This window comes from Notolepis coatsorum (assembly GCF_963971535.1).
Source record: "Notolepis coatsorum genome assembly, chromosome: 1".
Classification (NCBI taxonomy): domain Eukaryota; kingdom Metazoa; phylum Chordata; class Actinopteri; order Aulopiformes; family Paralepididae; genus Notolepis; species Notolepis coatsorum.
The window spans coordinates 31,655,642-31,681,126 of NC_140165.1; the positions used below are offsets into that span (position 1 = coordinate 31,655,642).

Genomic DNA, 25,485 nt, shown 5'->3' on the forward strand with positions numbered 1-25,485 from the left:
CAGGAGAGTTTTGTGACCAGATTCCAGGACCTACAGTTGAAAAGACGACAGATTACGTTCCTCATCGATCCTTTCAATGTGGAGACGGACTGTTTAAAAGCCCCACTTGTCACAGATGAAGCAGCGTCGGAGATGGAGATGATCGAACTGTCAGAGGATGACAGACTGAAGTCTGTTCTGAAGGATGGAACCATTGAGTTTTGGAAAGCAGTGCCAATGGAAAAATATCCCCAGCTCAAACGGGCAGCGCTCAAGCTACTCTCAATGTTTGGGTCCACATATGTTTGTGAGTCTGTGTTTTCTACCTTGAAACTGGTTAAATCCAAGCACCGATCTCTCTTAACTGATGCGCATGTGAAGGAACTGCTTCGAGTGGCAACAACGGAATACAAGCCAAATCTGAAGAGGATTGTGGCAAGCAAGGAGTGCCAGAAGTCCCACTGAGCAGTGACAGGTAAGACAAAAACACATACTGTTACTGTGTGGTAGGCTATTGTAAATTGTTATATTTTCATGTGTGGAGGGAAAGAGAGAGAGAGAGTGTGTGTGTGAGACAGACATGGGTAGAGAGAGAAAATGAGTGAGTGCTAGCCTTGACAAGAAATAACACAAAATGCCCCTGTCTCCCATCTGCTCTCAGCCCAGTCCAGCCCAGTTCAGCCCAGCCCAGTGTTTATTTTTTTTAAGTAAAGTTTGCACGTTTGTTATGAGGCTGAACAACAGGACCCATTGACTTGTTGTCAATAAATATTATTTATTGTTATCCTGTGTTCAAATGTTAAAAACAATTTAAATGTTATTTATTGTTATCCTGTGTTCAAATGATAAACAATTTAAATGTTATTTTATTGTTATTCTATGTTCAAATGTTAAAAACAATTAAAATGTTAAAATACACATTTACAGATTTTTCTTTTACATGGCTAAAAGTGATTTTGTAATTTTGCAACCGTGGGTCTCAGGGTACTTTGAACCCTGTGAGGCCCAAATAAAAAATACATTAGCAACTTCAGAGGCCAGAGGGTGGGGCCTATAAATGCATGAAGGGTGTCGTGACAAAAAAAAAGTTGAGAAACGCTGGTATATATATGGTGTGGCTCTTTGTGGTACCACAGTAATTTTTTGTGGCTCTTAGTCTCTGACTGGTTGGCCACCCCTGGCATAAAGGAATGGCGAGGATGGAAAGCATGTTAGATGCATTTGACCCCTTGTGGGGAAAAAAACAACAGGCACTTATTTCGGGCAAAATAGGCGGACTCTGAAGCAATGCTTTCTAACGTCTACACACGCTGAGCTGCGCTAAGCTACTGTTGCAGCCAGCCGGGCGGGTATGCTCACGAGGGGATTTTCAAAATAAGAGTATCGCAATATGAATCGATCTTTTTACGTTGCATCGATCCTATTTGATTATTGATAATAGATCGATATATCGATCTGGATCGATGTATCGTCCCACCCCTATATAGTATAGTATAGTATAGTATAGTATAGTATAGTATTGCATTGCATTGTATAGTACTGTACATAGTATTGCATAGTATTTTATACTATTGCATTGTATAGTATTGCATTGTACTGTATTGTATAGTATTGAATTGCATTGTAGTTCAAGTTCAAGTTTCAAGTTTCTTTATTAGTTGTCATACAGAAATACAGAATACTTTTGCATGAAAAAGTGTGCAAAAGTGTTCTAGATAAAATAACAAGATAGTGTAAAATAGTATAATATAAGTATAAAATAGAAAGTCAAGTACGTAAACAAGTGTAAACAAAACAAAAATGTTCAATATACATATATACAGTATGTGTACAGTCTATACTTCTGTACAGTCTATACAGTCAGCTACTATACAGTACAGTGTAGAATGGTGAAGTATAGCTTAGCTTGTGGTGCCACCTTGTGGTGGTGAGGTGCAATGAGGTGCATGGGATTGATGCCAATAAATATAAAGTGTGTGTTAGTGTCTAAAGTGGGTAAGTGGGTGCTACAGTGTGTTGTTTACAGGGATTTTTAATCTAGATTAATCTATCTGCAATCCTGGATTTAATCTAGATTAAAATGGCTCAAAAAAAAAAAAAAAAAAAAACTGCCGAAGGCATTCAAAATATGTGTGTTCTACCCAAATAATGACCAGAAGTAAGTCCTTACTTTTTCTTTCCTCCTTATGTTTCTCAGGCCAGGTGGCCCATTACACCATGAGCCCATCTCCCGTTTCCAAAATGCATTACAGACCGTTTGAAAAAGCTGTTTTGCTATGATAATTGGTAATGAAATATCAAAATAATGTTCAATAAGATGTACTTGTGTTTAATAAGTTGTTTTATTCAGACACAAATAAATAATATTACCATACAGTACAGTATCTAGCACACTCTCAGGAGCAAAACAGAAAGAATAATTTCAAACTTGAACTATGTGACATGGCTTGAATCAACTGCTCCAGTGGAGTTGCTCAGTGGCCAATGGTGTCAACTGTGGTTGTACTGGGCAGCTCCCAGGTGTGAATGGAACTGTGTGAATGTGAAGCAGGGCGTTCCTGAAAAAGAGCATCTGTGCTCAGCGAACCTACCCTGGGTAAATAAAGGTAAAAAAAAATATATATATGTAAAATTTTTTTTTTTTTTTTAAATTTTTTTTTAGATTAATGCGTTAATTATATTATCGCGCGATACTAGTATAGCGTTAACACAGCATGTTAACGCCGTTAACGGCCCAGCTCTAATTATTATATATATTTTTTAATAGCGTTAGCGTTTTAAGGGAGCCTACTTGTAGAGCCTACTGTCCTGACTGTGACTATAGACTCTACTGTTGTGGTTGTTGTGCCGGGCAGGGAGGATGTGTTCTGGAGAGCGTGAACGCAAGTGTTGTGGCTAGCTTCTGATTGATGGCGAGCTAGCACCCTTTTCCCATTACTTTTAACCATGAACTAAAAGGCTTGTTATCATACAAACAAGGGACTAAACACGTTTTGCAATTATGCCACAACAATGTGGAACGCCCTACCCACAGCCGTAAAACAAATGTGAATCCTCAGTGTTTCCCACAGGATTTAGTGAGACTGTGGTGGTGGGTGACTGGATTACTATTACGACTGCCAATACTACTGATACATCCCTATTGGCAAACGTTATATTTAAAAAGAAAAAAGAAAAAAGAAATAAATAAATAAAAATTAAAAATATTAAAAAAAAATATATATATAAATCAAGATATTATATAAATATAATCAAATTGACGGAAATCCGTCTCAAGACGGAACACTTTAATGCCTGTGTTTATTTAAAGTGAGTATGTGCGTGTGGATGTGTGTGTTGTGGGTGTGTTTGATGGTCTGTTATTGTTCATTGAGCATCCTGATGGCCTGATGGCATCGATGCTGAGGGGGGCTGTAGTGCCTGACCCCCGACCTCCTAAAGTCCACAATCATCTCCTTTGTTTTGCGGACGTTCAGGGAGAGGCTGTTCTCTTGACACCATCCCACTAGAACCTTTACCTCTTCCAGGTAGGCCCTCTCGTCGTTTGCACGTATTGTATTGTCTATTATACAACGGCATGCAAATTTCTCGATTCTGATTGGCCATTTACACGTCTTTATTGGCAACAATCCACGGTCCTGGGCTCAGGACCCGCCCACAACCGAATCACATATCACTCCCCGGCTCACTCCGGGAGAAAACAAGATCGCGGACAACAAATGGATATGTTGATAGCACCATAACGACTAAATATGAAGCGATTCTGTCAAGGGGAATGTGTTAGTCCTTTAAACAATGTTGGATGATGTAATTGATGGGTCTTGAGTCAATCTAGAACAAAAGAAAAATCGCGGATTGATTGATTGATTAATTGATTGATTTAAATTTCTACTTCCTTCCCACTGACTGCAGCGTTCACTCTCACACTGTCCGACGCTGGCGTACCCACACACACACACACACACACACACACACACACACACACACACACACACATACACACACACGCACACACTCCTGTCTGCAACAGCGGGGGAGTCAGACTGAGAGAGAAGCAGCGCTGTTTTAAGTGAGCATGGTCTATTGAATTGATTGATTGGTTGATTGCTAATTTTATTACTGTACCCCTGGTTTCCAACTGGTTAAGTTTAGGCTAAAAGAAATAAATAAAAAAATAGGGTGAAGAAAACGTTTTTTTCCTATAGGGCAAAGAAAACGTTTTAATTTGTTTTACCTACTTTATATAGAAGCATCTAAGAATGAAGTTCTATGGAAAGTAGGTCTGCATTCCCTTAACAATTGTGTGTATTGAGCCGTACTGTATTGTACCCATTCTGCATCTGGTAATAAAATTTTCAATCAATCATTCCAATAATACACAGTTGGATGTGTTAGTTGGTTGGATGCACTTCAAGCTGCTTCCACATGAGGCAACTTCTCTCAATCATTCCAATAATACACAGTTGGATGTGTTAGTTTGGTTGGATGCACTTCAAGCTGCTTCCACATGGAGGCAACTTGTCTTTTTTGTAGTTGTGGGAACTACTTTTTCTGGCGGATGGTTTTTTCAATAAATCTTCGATTAATGTGTGTTTATTGTATAGAAATAAGGTTGGATGAATCTGGCAGTTGTATAAAAGCTTTACACCACTTGTAGTCGTGATTTGTGACCAATAAACCATGCCTATGGGGGTCTAACGACCCTCGGCTGCGCCTCGGGCCTAACGACCACCCCTAGGCATGGTTTATTGGTCACAAACCACTCCTGCGCGTGATGTAATGCTTAAATATTGTATAGTATTGTATTGTATAGTATTGTATTTAGGGATGTCCCGATCGTATTTTTTTGCTCCCGATCCGACCCCGATCATGTGATTTTGAGTATCTGCCAATACCGATCTTTCCCGATCCGATCTTTCACATTAGTAACCAATTTGACGCATTGTTGTCAGAAACTGGCGAAGCGAGACAAGCCCCTCTGTTGCCTCAATAGCCCATCGAGCGCGGCGGCTCACATTACATTCACCCTGAGCCCCTGAGAATGTGCTTCATACGAGAAATATTCAAAGTTTCAATCTGTTTGCACATTAGTATACATTCACAGTGTTCGACTTACATAATGATTTGCTCCATTTTGGTCTGAAACACAGACAAGAATCCTCAAAGCGAATGTTGACGTTATTGAGGTGAACGTTATCTTCATTCAAGCAAGGCATTGCAATCAATACAGCTGTTTGGCAAAGCTCCCGCCGCCTCCCCCATTCCTTTGCTCGCTCTAGTCACATAACGTGACGTATTAGATTGGTCGTGTTGAACGCAGCTCTGTTCTTTCCTCCACGCGGAACGTCCGCCTTGCAAACATTGCAACTGGCTATTGGACTGGCTTCGGTTTCAATTTTAAAATGCTTCCAAACTTCTGACATTTTGTCTAGCTGCTCCGAGTCATCAGGTGGACCTGCTGGTGTTGCGGGAGCGACGCGTTGTGAGCTTGTACAGTACTAAGCTTTCGGCATACGTCACTGTCGTGCGACGGTGTAAATCAAAGGAAATGCGTTTGTTTTGGCAAATTCTTCTGCTCTGTTCGACAATAAATAAATGAATGATGATATGTAATTTAAAACCAAAACTAAGGCCTCAGTATGAGTTTAAGATGTGAACATGGTCATGTTTGTTGAATAATTTTTTTTATAAAATGTACTCTTGATCTTTAACTGCTTGGTGCAATTGGCGCCGGGCTTTGTTGATAGGGAGCATTTTTGGACGAGGCTCATTTGCATAGAAAGGGGACATGTTCCGCCCATATTACCTCATTTAAATATGCGCCAATTGCACCGAACGCAATGCTGATGGAACGCTGTTACCTAGAGCTGCCGCGGTATTGATGTTTTCCTTACCGCACAAATATGCGAAATATTTCCTACCACTGCGGTAAAAAAAAAAAAAAGTTTGAATGCATTTTTTTTTTTTGTAGTCTACTCTTTATAGCATATAGCCTGACTCTAGTCTAAATGTCTATCTTTAGAGGATGACTTTGCAGCATGAATATTGTTTGGGATTCGGCAAGCACGCATTCGTTATTGAAAGTGAAACACGGATTCGAAGTCTCCCCTCTGGTCGTGCGCCGTTCACTCTGTGTCGCGGGCAGGGGTGGTAGCGGCGTGCCCGGCGGTTACCCCCCCGACCCTTTCTTCTTATTATTATTATTATAACGTTACTACTTATGATTACAAAGGCATTCATTTTCTGGCATTAACGTTATATAGTTACACGTTCAATAACATCAGCGTATTTACCGGACCATAGCAAGGCAAGCATTACTCAATTCATATCTCAGTTCCTTTCTTTGCTCAGAGCGTGCCGAGTTGTGCCCATTCTGCGGTCTGTTAATAAAGTTTTCAATCAGACAAGTGTATAGAACAAAGGGCTTTTATTATAACATTCGTTGCAGTAAAATCATTATGCCTCGTTTAGTACTCCTGAGGAGCGACGGTAATCCACTCCGGCGGGAGCTAACGTATTAGCCGTGTTGTGAGCTCTGATCAATGGCTGACATTCAGGAAGTAAAAACCTAATACGCGCTTGCCGATTGGTGGTAACACACTGCAGGACGCTCCAACGTGTGACGCGTCTCTCTTCTGACCAATCAGTGGTCTGCAGTGTTTCACGTGACTTTTCTGGTACCCAATAGGGTCGCTTGGAACCTCGACAGAGGAGTAGGGTATATCTACAGAGCCGCAAGCCCAACGAGAGCAGGGTACTTTATTATTATTATAAAAAACAGCGGTGATGCGGTATTCAGCCTAACTCTGCGGTGGGCGTGATGTAACAGCGATACCGCGGTAATGCGGTAATCGCGGCAGCTCTACCGTTACCACCTCATTTCACCCTTTGCACATCCTCTGTGGATAGAAAACTGAGTTTCAGATCTATATGCACCGGCTTTGCGTCGGAAAAAGCTGTGCAAACCCTTTGTGGATCCCGCCCTCTGTCTCTCCACTCAGGGAACGGCATATGTGACCAGGCACAGTGTTTAGGGTCTTGTTGAGCAATCTTACAATTTTCTTTTACACAATAAGAAAGTACAGGTTCATACTTTCAAAATAAGCCATCACTTGTACAAATTGGGCAGATACTTTTCAATCTATGTCTTATTAACCAAGATAATAACACAATAGCCCGTTTTGAGCCACAGAGCTTCAAAGGATTGAAGCTGTTCTCTCAACGATGCATGCAGAACTACTTTACCCACTGGCCTTTGCTACATAACCCGTCCCCCACCTAACACCTTCTCCATGTGAGCTGCAGGGAGCAGTCGTGGCTTTGTTAATATGATGTGATGATGTGAGAGGCAGTTTACAGACTGTGCCACGTCACATATTTAACAAGGGGGCCTAGACTGTGCCACGTCACATTTAACAAGGGGGCCTAGACTGTGCCACGTCACATATTTAACAAGGGGGCCTAGACTGTGCCACGTCACATATTTAACAAGGGGGCCTAGACTGTGCCACGACACATATTTAACTCATTCAGCGCCAGCCATTATCTCCATCCTTGTAGTCAATGGGCCACGCTTTAAAATATAGGCATTTTCACTGTGAGTCATGATGTTTGCAGAGCTATATCTATATTATAGCTATGGAGACAATACTATGGCTCATTTGACAGTCACTATCTCTCATCCAACATGTAAAAAATAGTTCATTTTTTCATGTATACGTTTGCGTGTGAATATTGTATCGTTTCAGAGTGATCCTGGCTAATTCCTGGAAGCTGAGTTAGGAAGTGCTATGTGCATTTTGCGAAAGTCGTTCGCATTGCTCGTCTGGACACGATATTATTTCCAAATCAAAAGGTATATAATAGGTATTATGTTTCACCATGAAGGCATCAATGGGGGGGGGGGGGGGGGGGGGTCGTTTTGTGATGCTCTGATCGTCAGCAACGGCATACGTTTTGAATACTACATACGTTGATTGATGTGAAATCATTGTAGGATAAAAGTAGGATTGATGTCATATAGTTCTTACCTTTGCTAGGAGGTATTGCAAAAAGAATATTCCAATTGTCTGATCGTGATTTCCAGTACTGGTGTCCATCGGGTCCCTGACATGAAATGGGACAAACTATGCATGAAGTGTGCTGGACGTGTTCCAAAGGGCTCGACTGAAGCCTTTCACTTGCCCGGGTACCATTTCTCCACCCGGACCATATATAATGTAACAGTGTGAAATAAGGTTTCAAAGGGTAGGCGATACTGCCCCCTAGCAGGATTCGGCCGGCATTGCAATCTCTGCATCTCAGACTGAGTCCCAATGATACACCGAGGTCCGTGTATAGAATAAAAAAATCGAATAAAAGAAAAAACGATGAAAACTATCGAAAACCCGACTATACTCGGGTTCTGGCGCTCAACAGATGGCGAGATAACCCGACTATCTATAGTCGTGGTTGGCCGTGAATGAGTTAACATGGGGGCCTAGACTGTGCCACGTCACATATTTCTTGAGAAAAACGCATCTGTATCCAAGAATCTACGTAAGTTTACGCTACGTAAAGTGGGCGCCATGTTGTTAGCACAATTTGGAAATGCAAACATAAACTGCTGTTTTTATCTTTTAGATAACACTAAGCTAGCTGTAGTCGTTTTGCGGTAACGTTAGCGTACTATCCATAGAATCCTCCTCATGCTCTCATGCTCCACAGCCTCCAGTGTTGTCTTCCTGCAACAACTTCAGAGATTTCTATTTCAGTGGCAAAAACAAGCATTTTTGGTTGACGTACTTGGTACTCAAGTTCTTTCAAAAACCACTTGAGTTCAGTTGTAACGGCGAGTACTTCAGTAATGGATTACTCACGCCCATCCCTAAATCACACTACACTTAATTGAGAGTAATGAGCAAAACCGGTATGTAGCACATCATATTTTGAAAGTAACTTCCTAACAATATTGTTTGAATAATGCTATGGAATGATGAAGGTTTTTACCGAGCTGGTGGCACTCCACTTCTACACTGGGACCAGCGGCGTCCAGAATGGCCTTGGACACACCTGGAGGACGGGGAGAAAGGATTGCATTTCTTCTTTTTTCAACCTTAAAGGAACACAACAACATTATGGGAAATGTGCTTATATCGTCTTCTCCAGAGTCAGACAAGAAGATAGGTACCAATTTCCTCTCTGTGCGTTCAGTAAAAAGCTATCAGGCTGCAAGCTAGCTTAGCTTAGCATAAATGAATGGAAGCGGATATGGACCATTAGCCTAGCATAAAACTCTGGGAGAAGTATTTTTGGCCAACAGCTAGGCTAGTGGTCCTTATCTGCTTCCATTAGTTTGTGCTAAGCTAGGCTAGCTTGCAGCGGGATCACTTTCTATTGAACGCACAGAGAGGAAACTGGTATCTATCCTCTCTGACTCTGGAGAAGACTTCAGCGCATTGGTGAGCGCATTTCTCATAATGCTGGTGTGTTCCTTTAATTATTTTAATACAATCAAAGTATGATTATGTCGAAAACAGTCAACTGTACATGAATGTGGAACTAGAAATAACTTCAGCCAAAGAAAAGTTGGGTTAGTGATTTACCTGACTTGAGAGTGAACCTATCATTGGAGGAGTTGACAATGACATCGCTTGTCTCCTTGGTGATGTCTCCCGTGACGACCTGTATAGTCACACTTCTCATTGTTGTCTCATGCATTCCAGAGCTTGACGTGACTTTAGAAAAGGGACCTCAGCAATAGAAGAAGGTGGGAAACTATGTCAACAACATGGAAAACTAACAACTCTCTCTAACTCCCAGACAAACATGGTCAGGTTCTGTATCGTATGGCTCCGCTCGGCGTCACTACTGCACTGTACCTCGCTCGTGCACGCGCACTGAATAAAAAATTCCACAATGTACCTTTACATCCCAACATTCGTCTGGCCACACCCCTATCAGCTTACCTACATAAGCAGGGGTGGGGCCACATACTCGCCTCCTTCTTCGCTTTCACCACAAGGAAGTGCCTTCGGTAGATCCCCACTTGACGAGGTTGTTAGTAGAAGAAAGTTGGAAAACAAGAGATACGTTGACATCATATCTTTATTTTCTCTCTCACTATTTGAGAAAATACGGCGATATTGTCTTCGTTACTGGAGTGTCTGGAAGATGATGATCATTCTACACCTCCACCGTTTTTTTCGTATTAGGAGTTCACGCCGCTGACATGCCTCCCAACTACAATCCTCCTTGCTGCGGCTGGATGGGGTAAGACCCTCCAGCAACACAGCTGGACTGTAGGACGCACCGACTGTTGTGAGAAGCGGTGGGTTCCAGGTTTGGTGAGTAATGTTTGCTTGCGAGCACCACTTGTCTGTTAGTGCTATGGGGGCTAGCTGACAATTTTTTTACGAAAACCGGCCCCAGATTAGGGTCCTTTGTTCAGCCTTTTTAGGCGACGGCGGAGGATCTTGGTTTGAAGCCCATTATAGTCAACTAGTGGGCCACGACCAGTAACTGGTGATCCCAGGATTCTCTGGACGAGTGGATGCTTCTCTGTCACCGTGTGTGGCCCCATCTTTCATATGCAAATGAGAGTATACCCTAAACGAGGAAATGTGGGCATGGATGTTCGTTATTGGAAGATCCATGTTCAAGTCGGCTACAGCCCAGATGGGACTTGTGCTGGCTCCGCCGGATGTATGGTAAAATCACCGTTGTAAACTGTGTTGACATCTCGTTTCTCTTCTCTCTTAAAAGGTGAGGAGGGTTTCAGAACGGCGGCCTGTCTGAGTGTGGCTTGTTATATCGTGTGTACAAGTTCAGGTGATAGCTGCTTAGTTTGCGTGCTAGTTGTGGCCTACCTGTTAGCCAGTCAGCTGTTAGCTGCGGGGCTAGCCCGTTGTGTCACTAGGCTAGGAAACGTTAGCTTGCTGCTATCGGCCGAGAGCGGCTGTTAGCTTGATGCTACACTGTGGAACATTGCTATGACTATAACATGCCTTGAAACACTCCCGACTACGACGTCATCTTTGACAGAGGATGTTAGTCGAACCTACCCGGAGCCGGCCGGCGAGGACTGCGTCAACAAGGAGAACCGTAGCGGCGGGATGGAGCAGCGACGCTGCCCGTGTCGTCAACACAGATGCTGTGTTTACTATCGGTGCCCTGTTAGAGACTGCAGTTTGCTTGATCTGCGCTCACGGTAGGAAAGGTCCTGACCAGACCTTGAACACTTCTTCTTTCTTTCCCTTCTAAATGTTTTGTAAATAACGATGTTTTCCAAAACGAGTGTTGCTGCACTACATTTAGGATACGACGCGAGTTGTGTGTGAATTGTCTGGTCACTGGTATTAGCTTCTCCATGCAAATCGGGTTGTTTGTTACAGATGTGAAAATGATCTGGTTTGTTGTGTTGAGAAACATCATGTGTGTTCATGTACCGTGTACTCACAACTAAGGGGGTTAAACTAACCTATAAAGCTATGCTTAGTGACATACGAGTGAAGAATGAATTATTTTCTCAGCCTGTAATGACAATGAACAGTGTGTTCACATATTAACAGGTTTACCTGTTCAACTGGCCGTATTAAGGGTAAGGTAGGTTCCCTGGGGACTTCCTCACCCTCCTCTCAGACATGTTGTTTACAATATATTGTGTCACTGTGTGGTGGGATACGATGTAACCCTTAGCTTGATTGCTGGGGTTGTGCTAAAACTGCTTGAGGAACTGTATTTTCCTAAAAGAAAAGATTGTTTGGTCACTTTTCGTGTGTGCTTAGCAAGGCCTGTGGCCGATACTAATCGAGAATTGTGTATTCTCTCATTATGAAAAAACGGCGTTCCTCTGTAGAGTGTATTGCTATTTTTGTGGTGGTAAAGGGTTGTGTGTATCTTGTGATCTACAACTGGGTTGGGTTGGCCACAGAAGCACATGTGTAAGTCTGGTACCGGGGCTCTTAAGGGGGCCCTCTCTATTCTGTGTTTTTTCCTTAGTAAAAATCAGATAGCAGGTTAGCACATGAGCTGTGTGAAGCTGTTAGACACTTCATGTAGCTGACTATGACTGTCACTCTTTTTTGTCATTACATCGCATCATGGGTGTGGGGTCGTAAAGGGGTGAACTGGTAATCCTTTCCTCCCCTTTTCTGATTGGTCAGGGGTTAAAACCTCCTGTCCTTCAAGGTTCCTGTCACGTTGCTGTTCGGCACGTTACAGGGTAAGAGGGGGGGGGAGTTTCCTGGTCCCACGCCCTGGAATATTGGGCATGTGCACCGCAGAAATTCCCCCGCCATAGAGTATGTCACTGTGCTGTTGGTAAGACTTCCGTGTGCTGTTCAGGTCCATATGATGGATCTGTTTCAGGGAGTGGTCAGGGCTCCTCCTCACGAAGCTCCTACTCGGGCCGTCTGTGAGTTAGGACTCTCCTTCCCTGTGAGGGAGCCTCCTCAGAGTTCAGAGCCTCCTCCTCAGATTGTCAAGATGAGTAGAACTTCAAAAAAGAGTTCTGCTCTATTGTGTGTGTATTCGATTCAATTCGATTATTGAGTGTATTGGTTCAGTGCCTCCTCCTCGGAGAGCCCTAATCCAAATTTTACATAGCTCAATGTTGCAATATATTCTTTTCAATCTATACAGCTCGCGTGGGAAGTCTCTCTGGGGATTTCCGTCTCCTCCCTATGGGAGGGTGGTGGGATGTAAAAATCTAAAAAAATATTACCCTCAGCCTGCGTCACGAGGGATTCATGTCAGTCTGTGTTCTTTCTTTTTTGAATAAAAAGAGGAAGGTACATGAAGCACGACGGCTCCGTGTCGTTCTCCCAGGCGACTTGGAGGAACAATGTTTGGTGTCTTGCTAGACTATCCATTGATGTGTTTGGGTCTCGACGCATACATAGTGCTGGCTCGGTGTGTTTTCTGTTACAGAATCACACAGGGGCTAAGTGCGCCCTGGTTGCTTGTTAAAACAGCGTTTTTATAGGGCAACTGGGATGGAGTTCAGTCTCTTCCGAGCGCCAGTTTACTAGGTTGTCTCGATGAATTCTCGTTCATATCTGGGGGATGTTAACGGAATAGATCTGAACATAGGTAGAGGGGTCTCAGGCCCTTGGGGTGGGCCGCTGAGTACGGTCCAAATGGGACCGTCTGGGTGGCGCCCTCTTTTCATGTTTTAGATCGACACGCATACCTACCCCCTCTCCTGGAGTGGGCAGGTCAGCGTGGTTAGGACACGGGACTGGCCTGGTCACGCTGGTCCAGGTCAGTTAACCCGTTGTCCGCCAGGGATGCAGATCTGCTGTTCTGGTACCCTGAGGGACTTGTGCTTTTTTCGGGGGGAAAAATGCCAGGTCGGTCCGGGTGTCACAGGGTTAGGCGCTATGGAGACCCTTGTTGGGTACATATTGTACTCTGCACTACCGTAATGGCTTACGGCCATGCCAATCTGTACACGCCCGATCTCGTCAGATACGCAGGTTCGGTCCTGGTTAGTACTTGGTTGGGAGACCGCCTGGGAATACCAAGTGCGGTGTGCTTAGGGCTGGTTCTCCATTCTTTTCGCTCCTCTCTCACGCGTGGCGAAGAGGGGCCTGTTGGGGTGGTCTTGGACCTCCTCTGGTAACCCTGTGCTTCCCGTGCCGCCAGGCCCGGTCCGAAGTAATGTTCGTCGACCCGTAGGCCTGGAATAACCCTTTTTGAAAACTGAAACACTTGTACTGCGGTATAGCCAGTGTGTACCCGCAGGTGTGTTTGAGTTTTTCTTGAGGGGTTATAGGAACAACCACCGCATTGGGTAACGACAGGGTGGTTGGTTCCCTGGTGTGTTGGAGCAGAGTCAACTCCCGGGTTACCCGGTGGAGTGTGCCCCTGCACGTTCATGACGTCTGCCAATCATGTCAGCCTTCTCTGCCTCATACCCCTCTGGGTGTTTTTTTTTTTAATGGAGGCTTGGTCATGCAACAACGCCAGCATACAGCCCTTCCGCCGGGGGGGCTGTTCTCAGCTAACTCCTTTGGCGCCTGTCTCGTCCGCAGTGCTCCAGGCTCGGGTTACAGCCTGTTGCCTGGTTTTCCCCGGGGCGCTGCCTGCTTCCGTTGGTTAACCTTTTTTGTGTGCTTACGGCCATGCTGACTGCCTGTTCTGCAGGGTCAGTGTGCCAGGCGGTGTGCTATTGGGGGGAAAGGGCCCGCTCTTGGAGGGGCCTTATCCGAATACGCTGGCGATGTGGGGGGCGGTGTCACTAAGTGACCGCCTGGTGGGGTCTTGATGCCTGGCGTCATTGACCTCTCCGGGCCCCCGTTTTCCAGGGGATCCAGTCCCTTCAGTGGGTCTGGGTCTTCCTTCGCGCTCCGCTGCTACGGCCTTGCCACGGGGTTGGGTTTGCTCTTGACCCCGTGATTCTGGGGGCAGTAACGAGGTTGTTCCTTCCGTTCGTTCCCGGGTGGCATGCGGGTTGTGCGTGTGTGTAGTCGTGGGGTCAGGCCACGGTCTGCTCACCCTGTGCGTTGAGTTGCTTGAGTGCCTCTTCGCACGGTCGGGTCCGTCGCCCTCCCGTGATCCTCCAATAGGGGGGGTGCCCTCCATTAGGGGGGGTCGGGGGGGCTCAGTCCTCCCTGATCTGATGGTTGTGGGGGGCCTCAGCGGGGTGTATTTGTCGGCCGATGGCTCTCGCTCGGCCTCCCTTGTGCGGAAGTGACGCCGAGCAAGAGCCGTTACGATACAGAACGATAGGTTATAACTATAACCAAGTTCTGTTAGTAATGGTGACGCTCGGCGTCCGACGCCGCTGCAGCCCTTGATCTCACCTTGTGGTGAAAGCTTGGGAAGGAGGCGAGTAGGTGGCCACACACCTGCTTATGAAGGTAAGCTGATGGGGGTGTGGTCAGACAAATACTGGGATATACATTGTGGAATTTTATTCAGTGCGCGTGCACAAGCGAGGTACAGTGCGGAAGTGACGCCGAGCGTCACCATTACTAACAGAACTTGGTTATAGTTATAACCCATCGTTTACTTTCGCTTTCAAACCAGCTGCAGCCTGAGAACTGGAGTGTGAGGGGCTGTAACACTAAAGATGGCGGCAACGACAAAGAATTGCTGCAAAATAAACATACATTTGTTGTTTAAATTTTTTTTTATATTTTTTTAATACTGATAACAATATCGATAATTATCGATATCGAGTGATATGATAACATTATCATATCGTTATCGTGATAACATTTTTGGCCACATCACCCAGCCCTAGCCTATTCGGTTGCATTTTGCGAGCCCAAATAATTATCTGCTTTCTTTTCTCTGTGCTGTTTCTCTGTGCACAGTGTGCAGTGAAAACTACGCGAGTCCAATGCGTTAAGCTTTGCATCCTGACCATTCCTGTATGATTGATTGATTGATTGAAAAGTTTATTAACAGATTGCAGAATGGGTACAGTACAGTACAGCTCAATACATACAATTGTTAAGGGGATGCAGACCAGAGAAAGACTTTCGACTTGTTTACATCAGGGTCCCCCAATTTGCAATTCATCATAACATATATGACATACATGACATACAGATAGACAGTACTGCTACATCTATACATTTATGACATATCAGATTTGCAAATACAGTACTGTTTGTGATACAAAAGTGTCCAGAAAAGGAGTGTATATACATTTGGCATAGAAACTGTACATTGGAGGAGGTTGGTTGGGTGGGGTGGGGTTGGGTGGGTTGGGTGAGGGCTGTACATTGGAGGTGGGGGGGGGGGGGTTGGGAAGGGGACACACACACATTTTACACTGTACATTAGAATATTTACAAAGCCTTACTTGGTCATTTACTGTACAACTAGGTTAGGACATTTGTAGGGGCCGGTTTCGAATTGCAGTCTCACGTAGGTGTTTTTTGAGAGTGTTTTTGAAGGTGGGTAGTGATCCACATTCCTTTACAGCTTTAGGCAGGGCGTTCCACATTGATGTGGCATAATTGCGAAACGTGTTTAGTCCCTTGTTTGATCCGAATCTGGGTTTTACATGATTTGTGGAGCTCCCTCTGGTGTTGTGATCGTGGTATTCACTGACCTTTGGGAAGTATTTTGACATGTACATGGGTACCTTGGTCGCGTAGTGTATCTTGTAGACCAGGCCCATTGCAAGTTGCTGTACTCTGTCGTCTACTCTAAGCCATCCTAGGTTGTCAAAGTGGGCAGGGGTGAGGTGGGTTCTAGGAGTCAGGTCAAGTAGTAGTCTGACTAGCTTGTTTTGAGATGTTTGTAATTTGTTTTTTAGTGCCTTTGAGGTGCTTTGGTACCATGAGGTGCAAGCATAGTCGTAGTACCCTTGAATGAGTGCTCCTGCTAGAGTCTTCAGGGTATTCTTGTTTACCAGAGCGGAGATCCGGTACAAGAATCGCGTTCGTTGGTTGACTTTTTTTATTACATTGGATGCCATTTTGTCACAGGAAAGATTAGCCTCTAGGATGGAACCCAGGTAGGTAATTTCATCTTTCCTTGTGATAATATTGTCACCCACTGTAACCGAGAAGCCGTCGGTCTTGCTGAGTTTGTTATTTGAACCGAAGAGAATGGACTCTGTTTTGCCCATGTGTAATGATAGTTTGTTGTCGGCGAGCCATATGCAGATTTTGCCTAGTTCCGAGCTGAGGGCTTTTTCAACCTGTAACTTGTTCTTGTCAGAGACCAGCAGGGCTGAGTCGTCCGCAAACAGGAACAAGTTGCAGTCACAAGCTGACGACATGTCATTTGCATAAATTAGGAATAGTAGCGGTCCTAGTATGCTTCCTTGTGGAACACCACAGCTCACTGTGAGGGGGGGGGATAGTGTATGCCCACGTTGCGGTAAAAACCTAAACTAACGTTAGCTGATAACGCTAACTAAGCTAAGCTATGCTAGCTAACCCTGCTCACAGACACATAGAAAACAGCGGAGTTCCAATAGTGAGGAAAGGGGGGGGGGACTGAGCCTGTCTCGCTCTCTCCCTATCTCTATTGTACGTTTAATGCACATTTAAGTAGCAAAACGTTACACTATAAAAACGAACTGGATAGTTGATAATAATAAACATTTAACTTCATTAGCTGAAATATTCTAAAAACATTAATTCTGCAATAAGCCATTCTCCCTTTCTGTGTATGCATGTCCCATATCTGGTCTTTGGAAAGGAGAGGTGATCCATGAGATATATGATGGAGAGGTTGATGTAGAGACTAGAGAGGGAGAGGTATGAGGAGAGGTGATCTATGAGCTCTATGTGATGCATGCAGTGGCGTCGTTTCAGTAAAAGCCAAGGTATGGCGAGGAGGGGGGGGGTGGGGGTAAGGGGGTTTCCCCCCCTCCTTGGTGGATTTTTGTTGTCAAATCAGTTGTGCAATAGTCAGTTTTGGTGAGTTGTTTCTATACAATTCACTTATATGACATTTAGGTATGCCACAGGACTACACAAGCAATTTTAGTATAGAAATGTGTCAACAGACTAAAGCAGGGAACCACAATATTTTGCATACAAATTATGCAGAATGTAATATCATAACTGTCTATTATTTTTCTTGCAATTGAGCCAATTTTCCTTAGGTACGGTTTTGAGGTGTGTGTTCAACAGAATGTAGTATCAAAAACACGTTCACAAAAAGTATGGGTTACTGAATGCTGAACTGCACTGTTATACCGTAATTCCTCTAATAGTAACCCCGGCTTGTATTTGTTTCAACTGTAGCTGATACCAGGCTTGTATTAGGAGGAGGCATGTATAAGAGAGAGGCCTATATTTCTAATTTTCAAACGGATCATAATGAATAAATCAACATTTTGTGTCAGTTTGAACCCAGTAAAATGTACTGGGTTCATTTATTGAAACCAAGTACTGTATGAAATACGGTAGTAAACAGTGCAATTACAGGTGGTCAAAAAAGGTAAAATAAAGTGAAATAGTGCAATCACAATACTGGTATAATAATAATAATAATAATAATAATAATAATAATAATAATAATAATAATAATAATAATAATAATAATAATAATAATAATAATAATAATAATAATAATAATAATAATAATAATTGTAACTGAGGGGTACAATTCCCTGACTGTATTGTTAGATATGATACTTACTACCACTACCTCTTGTACTTTAGACTCTGGCCACCCAGTACTAGGTATAAATAATTATGATAAACACTCCCACCTGATGAAACGGATCCAACACAAATGTACCAAGTCGAAAGTCTGCGTTTAATAATAATACATAGCAAAAGGTATGTACAACGATCACTTAATTACATTTATGATTTGAAATAGTATGCACTTTTATGGCAAATGAGTATTCGTAGGTAGATCAATATCGAATGTCCAATCTCTGATTGCGCAGGAAGCAAATATACAACCTGGAATATTTAGGGAACAATAGCAATGATACTTGAATGATTATATAGCTGGATACACTAGGGGAAGGTTCCGACTGCTTGTAGGACAGCTGGAGGGGGGGGGGGGGGGGTAGAGTCTGGCTGTATCCCGTCTGGCCGAGGGTATCCTGGGAGAGCCCACAGTCGTGCGACCCGGTGCCCAGCGATCCTCGATCCACAGATGAAAGCAGTTGGACTCTCTGTGGCCGGCGTCCTCCGGTCCACGATGGAGAGACGTGAGGCGACCTCGTCGTGTAGAGCGTCTTCTCACCTGTCGTCCTCTCCGGGGGGGGTATTTCCAACACACCGCAGTGTTGGCCTTTATCCATAGAATAATCAAAGTACTCAAAGCATAATCCAAGCCGGGGAAGGCTAGCCGTCGTCGGTAGAATAATCCAATATACAGGTCCACTCGCTCTTTGGCCTGGAGCTCCTCGGGTGCAGCTTCACGTGGGGTCAACCACCCTGGATAAGCGTCCAGCTGATGCCCGAAACGATGGGGGTGCTGATTACTATAGAACTCTTACCGCACGAGGCACTACATATGAATAGACTATTATTAGCTTAATAGAATACGTCCAACTCGACGATATAGTGCCAAATATGACTATTCAAATATTAATATACACGATGTCTCAATGCCGATACTGGGCCGAATTGGCCTTACTGCCCACACGTGGTTCGCGGGGAGGCTTTTGCGTCTGTCACTCTGTTGGAGGGTAAGGAACTGGACTAAAAGAAAGCTCTACTTTAATAGCGCAGTATATATACGCACTATGAACAAATAGTACCATTAGTGGTGCGGTAGACATATTCCTACGCGGAACTAGGACTTGTCCATACATGTTGAGCGGTACGATTGAACCTGGTCTGAGGGGTATGGCGACCTGGCACCAAGGTCTCGTCCAATGGTAGAATGGAGACTATTATGGGATGTTCAGTAGACTAGAAGGGATATTCAATGCATATTGTACAAGGAATATACAGGGGATATCAGGGGATATACAAATACAATTAAATATATATATATAAATAAATATATATATTCGGTTTAATCTGATCCTTCAGAACAATAATAATAATAATAATAATAATAATAATAATTTCGTTTTATACAATTCTGAGGTAGGCTTACTCTCTTGGTAAACATTAACATCATACCATTATATGGTATTTACTGCACAGCCAGGCCAGCATATACATGAAACCACCCGGCTTGTATTAGGAGGCCGGCTTATAATTGCTTAGCTCAACAGCGCACCCGGTCATTAATAGAGACCCGGTTTTTAATTGAATACCGGTTACTATTAGAGGAATTACGGTAATCACTAAGCCATTGTAAGACCTTACCTGTGTCCCTGTATCACTTGTCTCTGCTGACCTTTGACAAAAAAACTTCTGTATGTCCATTTTTTTGTGGCATATTTCAGTTAGTCACAGTAAAAGTCACCTAGTAAAAGTGAGATAATTGACCATATCAAAACATGCTAGGGCTGTACCGAATAGTTCGAAGCTTCGTTCATAATGTTGACATTCGAATTCTAAATCAACATAAATTGTAATAAAAAAAAAAAAAAGAAAAAAATTAAATTAAAATTTGCCAAGGTATGGCGAGTGCCATACCTTGCCATACCAAAACGACGCCCCTGATGTGATGGAAAGGTTGACGTATGTATTGAGACGAGGAGATGTATGTATTGAGACGAGGAGATGGTGGGAGTTGATGAGATCCATGAGGCCAGACTTTGTGCGACTGTGTGATACAGTATATATAGAGAGAGGAATGATGAACGCCCCCCTTTTTTTCTTGTTTCATTCTTCATGAATGTTGTTTGTGTTGTATTTTATTTTATTTTAAATTAAAAGAAAATTACAATAATGAACAAACAAAACAAACAAAGCATCAACAACAAATGTAAAGGTATTCGTGAACTAATAGGTAGAATCACTATTGTGTCATATATCAATTGGTTTAGTGTAGTGGTTAAGATTATTACTTACAGTTGGTCAACATGAAAGAAAATACAGTTTAATAACGTCAATATTTAATCCATGGCAAGTTTTATTTTAATTTCATAAGAGTAGATGAAAGATCAAATTCACAGTAGCTCACCTTTACTCTGTGTGGTAGTTGGTGGTGTGGTAGTTGGTGGTGTGGTAGTTGGTGGTGTGGTAGTTGGTGGTGTGGTAGTTGGTGGTGTGGTACATGTAGTTGGTTTTGGACCACTTGATGTTGTGAATTCATCCGTGAAAGCCTGGAGGTAGAAGCAGAGACACGTCTGCCATCACCAACTCACATATGTAACGGCAACACAGCACAGAGCCTCGACTTTGCTGCTACTGTTTAAACATTGATACGTGTTCATCCACTCGTAGTAGTGATGACTACTACCACTATGTGTACAGTGGAAGCTGGAGCATGCGAGGGTAAGAGGATTCTATGGATAGAACACTAATGTTACCAAGGTTTTTTGCGTTGGAATACAGCTAGCTTAGCGTTATTAAAAAGATAAAAACAATTTGGGCCTCATTCAACAATACTCTTATTATTTTTCTTATATTCTTGCTTACCTGTCTGTTAAGAGAACAATAAGAAAAGCCACCGCCACATTGTGTGTGGACTGATTGCACTGATGCAGTGTGTCAGTGGGCTTGATTGCTCCAGCTGCGAACAGCGGTCATTATTGCCAATAATCACCGGTTATTATTGCGCGTTGCCCATGGCAGCGGTTAGTTATCGAAAAATAATTCACCGCTGTCAGGGGCTATTGACCAATCACAATCAAGCATTTCGGCGAATGTGAAAACGGCATGTAATAAGTTATAATAATTATTATTATTATTATTATTATTGAAAAGTTCTGTATTTTTTAAGTCGTATTTGGGAGCAATTAACCAATGGTAGGCTTTTTTTTTATTTATTTTTTTGGGTAAGAATTTCTTATTTCGGTAAGAGTGCTCTCGACCACTCTTATAATTTGTTCTTGCCTGAGAAAAAAGCAACAATAAGAAAACTTTGCTGAATCCCAGGTAAGAACAAAGTAAGAGGAAATGCTAGTTAAGAATGAAATCTGTTCTTATATCGCTTCATGCATGAGGCCCAATGGTTTGTGTTGGAATACAGCTAGCTTAGCCTTATCTAAAAGATAAAAACAATGGGCCTCATTCATGAAGCGATATAAGAACAGATTTCGTTCTTAACTAGCATTTCCTCTTATTTTGTTCTTACCTGGGATTCAGCAATGTTTTCTTATTGTTGCTTTTCTCTCAGGCAAGACCAAATTCTAAGTGGTCGAGAGCACTCTTACCCCGATAAGAAACTCTTACCCAGATGAGAAACATTTAAAAAAAGCCTACCATTCATAATAATAATAATAATACATAATATTTATATAGCGCTTTTCCTAATTCTCAAAGACAAAACAAACAATATAATACAATACAGTTTTAGTAGATAAAATTAAAAAATATATAATAAATGGTGAGAGGAAGGAGTTCATGGGTTGAAAGCAAACCATTGGTAAATTGCCCCCAAATACAGTACCCCCAAATACGACTTTATAAACCTGTGCAGAACTTTTCAATAATTATTATTATTATTATTATAACTTATTGCGTGTGTTCTGCTTCTGAAATGGATTATATATTGCTGTTAGAACAGTTAGATGCTGGCTGCCCAGGCCGTACGCATATAACGCATATTTACAACCTCTCCTCTCCTCTCTTCTCTTCTCTGTATAGATGTTGCAGTACTGTCTACCTGTATGTCATGTATGTCATATATGTTACGATGAATTGAAAATGGGGGACGCTGATGTAAACAAGATGAAAGTCTTTCTCTGGTCTGCATCCCCTTAACAATTGTGTGTATTGAGCTGTACTGTATTGTACCAATTCTGCAATCTGTTAATAACATTTTCAATCAATCAATCAAAACTCAAGGCGGCTGAGTGGCGCAGTGGGCAAGGCGCTCGCCACTAACGCAGGAGATGCTGGTATCGAGCCCAGCTCTCGGCGTTGCTACCGGCTTGGCCGGCCGTCATACTAACACAATTGGCAGTGTTGGGTGGGAAAGCCGGTGGGTGGGGATTGGACGTTGTGGACAGCGACTCCTACAGGTCGGTTGGGTGACGCCGGTGCGGCGGAAACAGGAAGTATCGGGGGCAGCGTGAGCCTCCCACGCGTTACTCCTCGCCACTGAGAGTTCGAGCTGCTGCGGTGAAAAGATGCGACAGGCTGCCTCCTCGTGTACCGGAGGGGACACGTGATGCAAGGCTTCTATCCTCACTACAGCCGACCAGTGGGAGGCATAGTCCAGCAACGTTCAAGACAGGGGAGGGATGAATTGGACATACGAAATTGGGATAGGAGAAAAATAGAAAAATGGGGAGAAAAAGTGGATAAAAAAAATTAAATCAATCAAAACTCTGCTCCACACCTAAAGTTCTGAGCGCACTCTGAGTTTTAGCCACAGACATTTCAGAGAGAGATGACAGGTGACAGATCCGGTTCGGAAATAACAGATCTGTCACCTGTCATCTCTCTCTGAAAGGAGAGTGAATGAATGAATGGACATTTTATTTAACAGATTGCAGAATGGGTACAATACAGTACGGCTCAATACACACAATTGTTAAGGGGATGCAGACCAGAGAAAGACGTTTGTCTTGTTTACATCAGGGTCCCCCATTTTCAATTCATAGTGACATTTATGACATACACAACATATATGACATTTATGGCATAGGGACATACATGACATACAGGTACTGTATATAGTACTGTTACATTTGTGACCTATATGATATGCAAATATACAGTACTGTTACCCATAGATCCTGACAGAGAGTATATACATATGATGGGGATGAGACTGTACATTAGGGGGGGGTGGGTGGGTGGTAGAGAAATACGGTGGGGAGAGAATATATACATACGGTGGGGAGGAGACTGTACATTAGGAGGGGATGGGTGGGAGAGAAATATACATACGGTGGGGAGAGAATATATACATACGGTGGGGAGGGGACTGTCTATTAGGTGGGGGTGGGGGGTTTGGACATTTACGGTGGCCAGTTTCGAATTGCAGCCTCCCATAGGTGCTCTTTAACACTTTGGATGCCACGCCCGAGATTTCTCGGGTTTACCCCCCGCGGGTTGAATGCCCATCACGAGAATATTCGTTTTATTCGTATTTTCTTTTTTTATTAGCGATCTGAAATCATATTGCATCAAGCGAGCCTACCGTTGGAGTTCCAGGCACCCCCGGCGCTCAGATGTGAAAAAAGCGCCCCCTATCGTCTCCCAGATGGTAAATCACCCTTTTGGATTGGACTCAATGAAAGTGAATGGGAGAAAAGATTTCTGACTCCACATTTTACTTCTCACTGATGTAACTGGGGTCTACCAGAGTTCATTCTGGAGCCGCTGAGCCACAGGGATTATGTGTTCTACTGTATACACGGTTGATCAATACAATTATCGATTTTTTCGAATGGTGATCAGGAATGGGAATATACCATTTGGATACCATCTGATGTCAGGTAAGGAATCTATGTCATCAGTCTTAGGATAATCAGACTCGTTTTCATGGAGATATAAGCTTTTATGTGATTACGTGATATGGCTGTTTGGCTGTGCGAGCGGTCAGTAACTAGGAGAATCGATTTTCAGCTTGCGGCACGAGAGTGCATGCGCACACATATACTATCGATCATCTAGCGTTTATTTGAAAACGATTCATAAATAGGCCGACAAATGACAACGTTCTGGAATATTCCAGTAAAAGACGATTATCATAGAATGGGTTGCTTTTTCCGCGAAACAGAGTGATTTTCAAAATGCTATCAAACGGAAATGAAGCGATAAAAAAACAATCTGCCTTGACAATGTTGACTGGAAAATGAGTCTTTGATAAGCGATGGGCAGATTAGACACATAGCCACAATTTAAAACATAGATTAGGCGATATTAAGTTAACATTGGAGCGAATTTGGGCATTCAAGGGACTAATACGGAATTAACCTCTGTCGCTCAAAGTGTTAAGAGCGGTTTTGAATGTGGGTAGGGATTCACATTCCTTTACAGCTTTGGCTAGGGCGTTCCACATTGTTGTGGCATAATTGCTAAACGTGTTTAGTCCCTTGTTTGAGCCGAATCTGGGTTTAACATGATTTGTTGTGCTTCCTCTGGTGTTGTGGTCGTGGTATTCACTGACCTTTGGGAAGTATTTTGACATATACATGGGTACCTTGGTCGTGTAGTGTATCTTGTAGACCAGGCCCATTGCAAGTTGCTGTACTCTGTCGTCTACTCTAAGCCATCCTAGGTAGTCAAAGTGGGCAGGGGTGAGGTGGGTTCTAGGAGTAAGGTCAAGTAGTAGTCTGACCAGTTTGTTTTGTGATGTTTGTAATCTTGTTTTTAGCGCCTTTGAGGTGCTTTGGTACCATGAGGTGCAAGCATAGTCGTAGTACCCTTGAATGAGTGCTCCTGCCAGAGTCTTCAGGGTATTCTTGTTTACCAGAGAGGCGATCCGGTACAAGAATCTAGTTTGTTGGTTGACTTTTTTTATTACCTTGGATGCCATTTTGTCACAGGAAAGATTTGCCTCTAGGATGGAACCTAGGTATGTAATTTCATCTTTCCTTGTGACAATATTGTCACCCACTGTAACTGAGAAGCCGTCCGTCTTGCTGAGTTTGTTATTTGATCCGAAGAGAATGGACTCTGTTTTACCCAGGTGTAATGATAGTTTGTTATCAGCGAGCCAGAGAGCATATGGATCAGCGGCATATATATATCAGTATACTGCGCGCCGCGATTGGTTCTTGACAAGCGTGCAGCCAGTCGTTCAGTATTGACAAAGCCTACTTTGCTGGAACGATTTATTTCGCACTATACAGTACGTATATACGTATAAGTACAAGTATAAGTCTTTATTTGTCATCAGATTAACACACACACATGCGATGAGCGACCCACAGGAACACACACACATGCACTGAGTCGCAAGTCGTGAGACGTGTGTGTGTGTGTGTCATTTTGAGATCGCAAAGCGCTTCCTGTTGAGTATATCAGACAGGGATCAGATGGCGAAACTCGGTTGTTTTACACACGCCTC

The 25,485-nt window shown here is 43.3% G+C and overlaps 1 protein-coding gene across 1 annotated transcript in view; it reads right to left on the reverse strand.

Moving 5' to 3' along the window:
- LOC311229008 (protein mono-ADP-ribosyltransferase PARP14-like) overlaps nucleotides 1-25,485 on the reverse strand; it is a gene marked incomplete at its 5' end in the record, with an annotated part of 133,212 nt that overhangs the window by 44,657 nt on the left and 63,070 nt on the right. Inside the window, 3 exons of the mRNA XM_084314999.1 lie at nucleotides 8,968-9,030; nucleotides 9,564-9,710; nucleotides 20,479-20,620. Coding sequence (XP_084171125.1) covers nucleotides 8,968-9,030; nucleotides 9,564-9,710; nucleotides 20,479-20,620 — 352 coding nt within the window. The remainder of the gene's footprint in view (nucleotides 1-8,967; nucleotides 9,031-9,563; nucleotides 9,711-20,478; nucleotides 20,621-25,485) is intronic.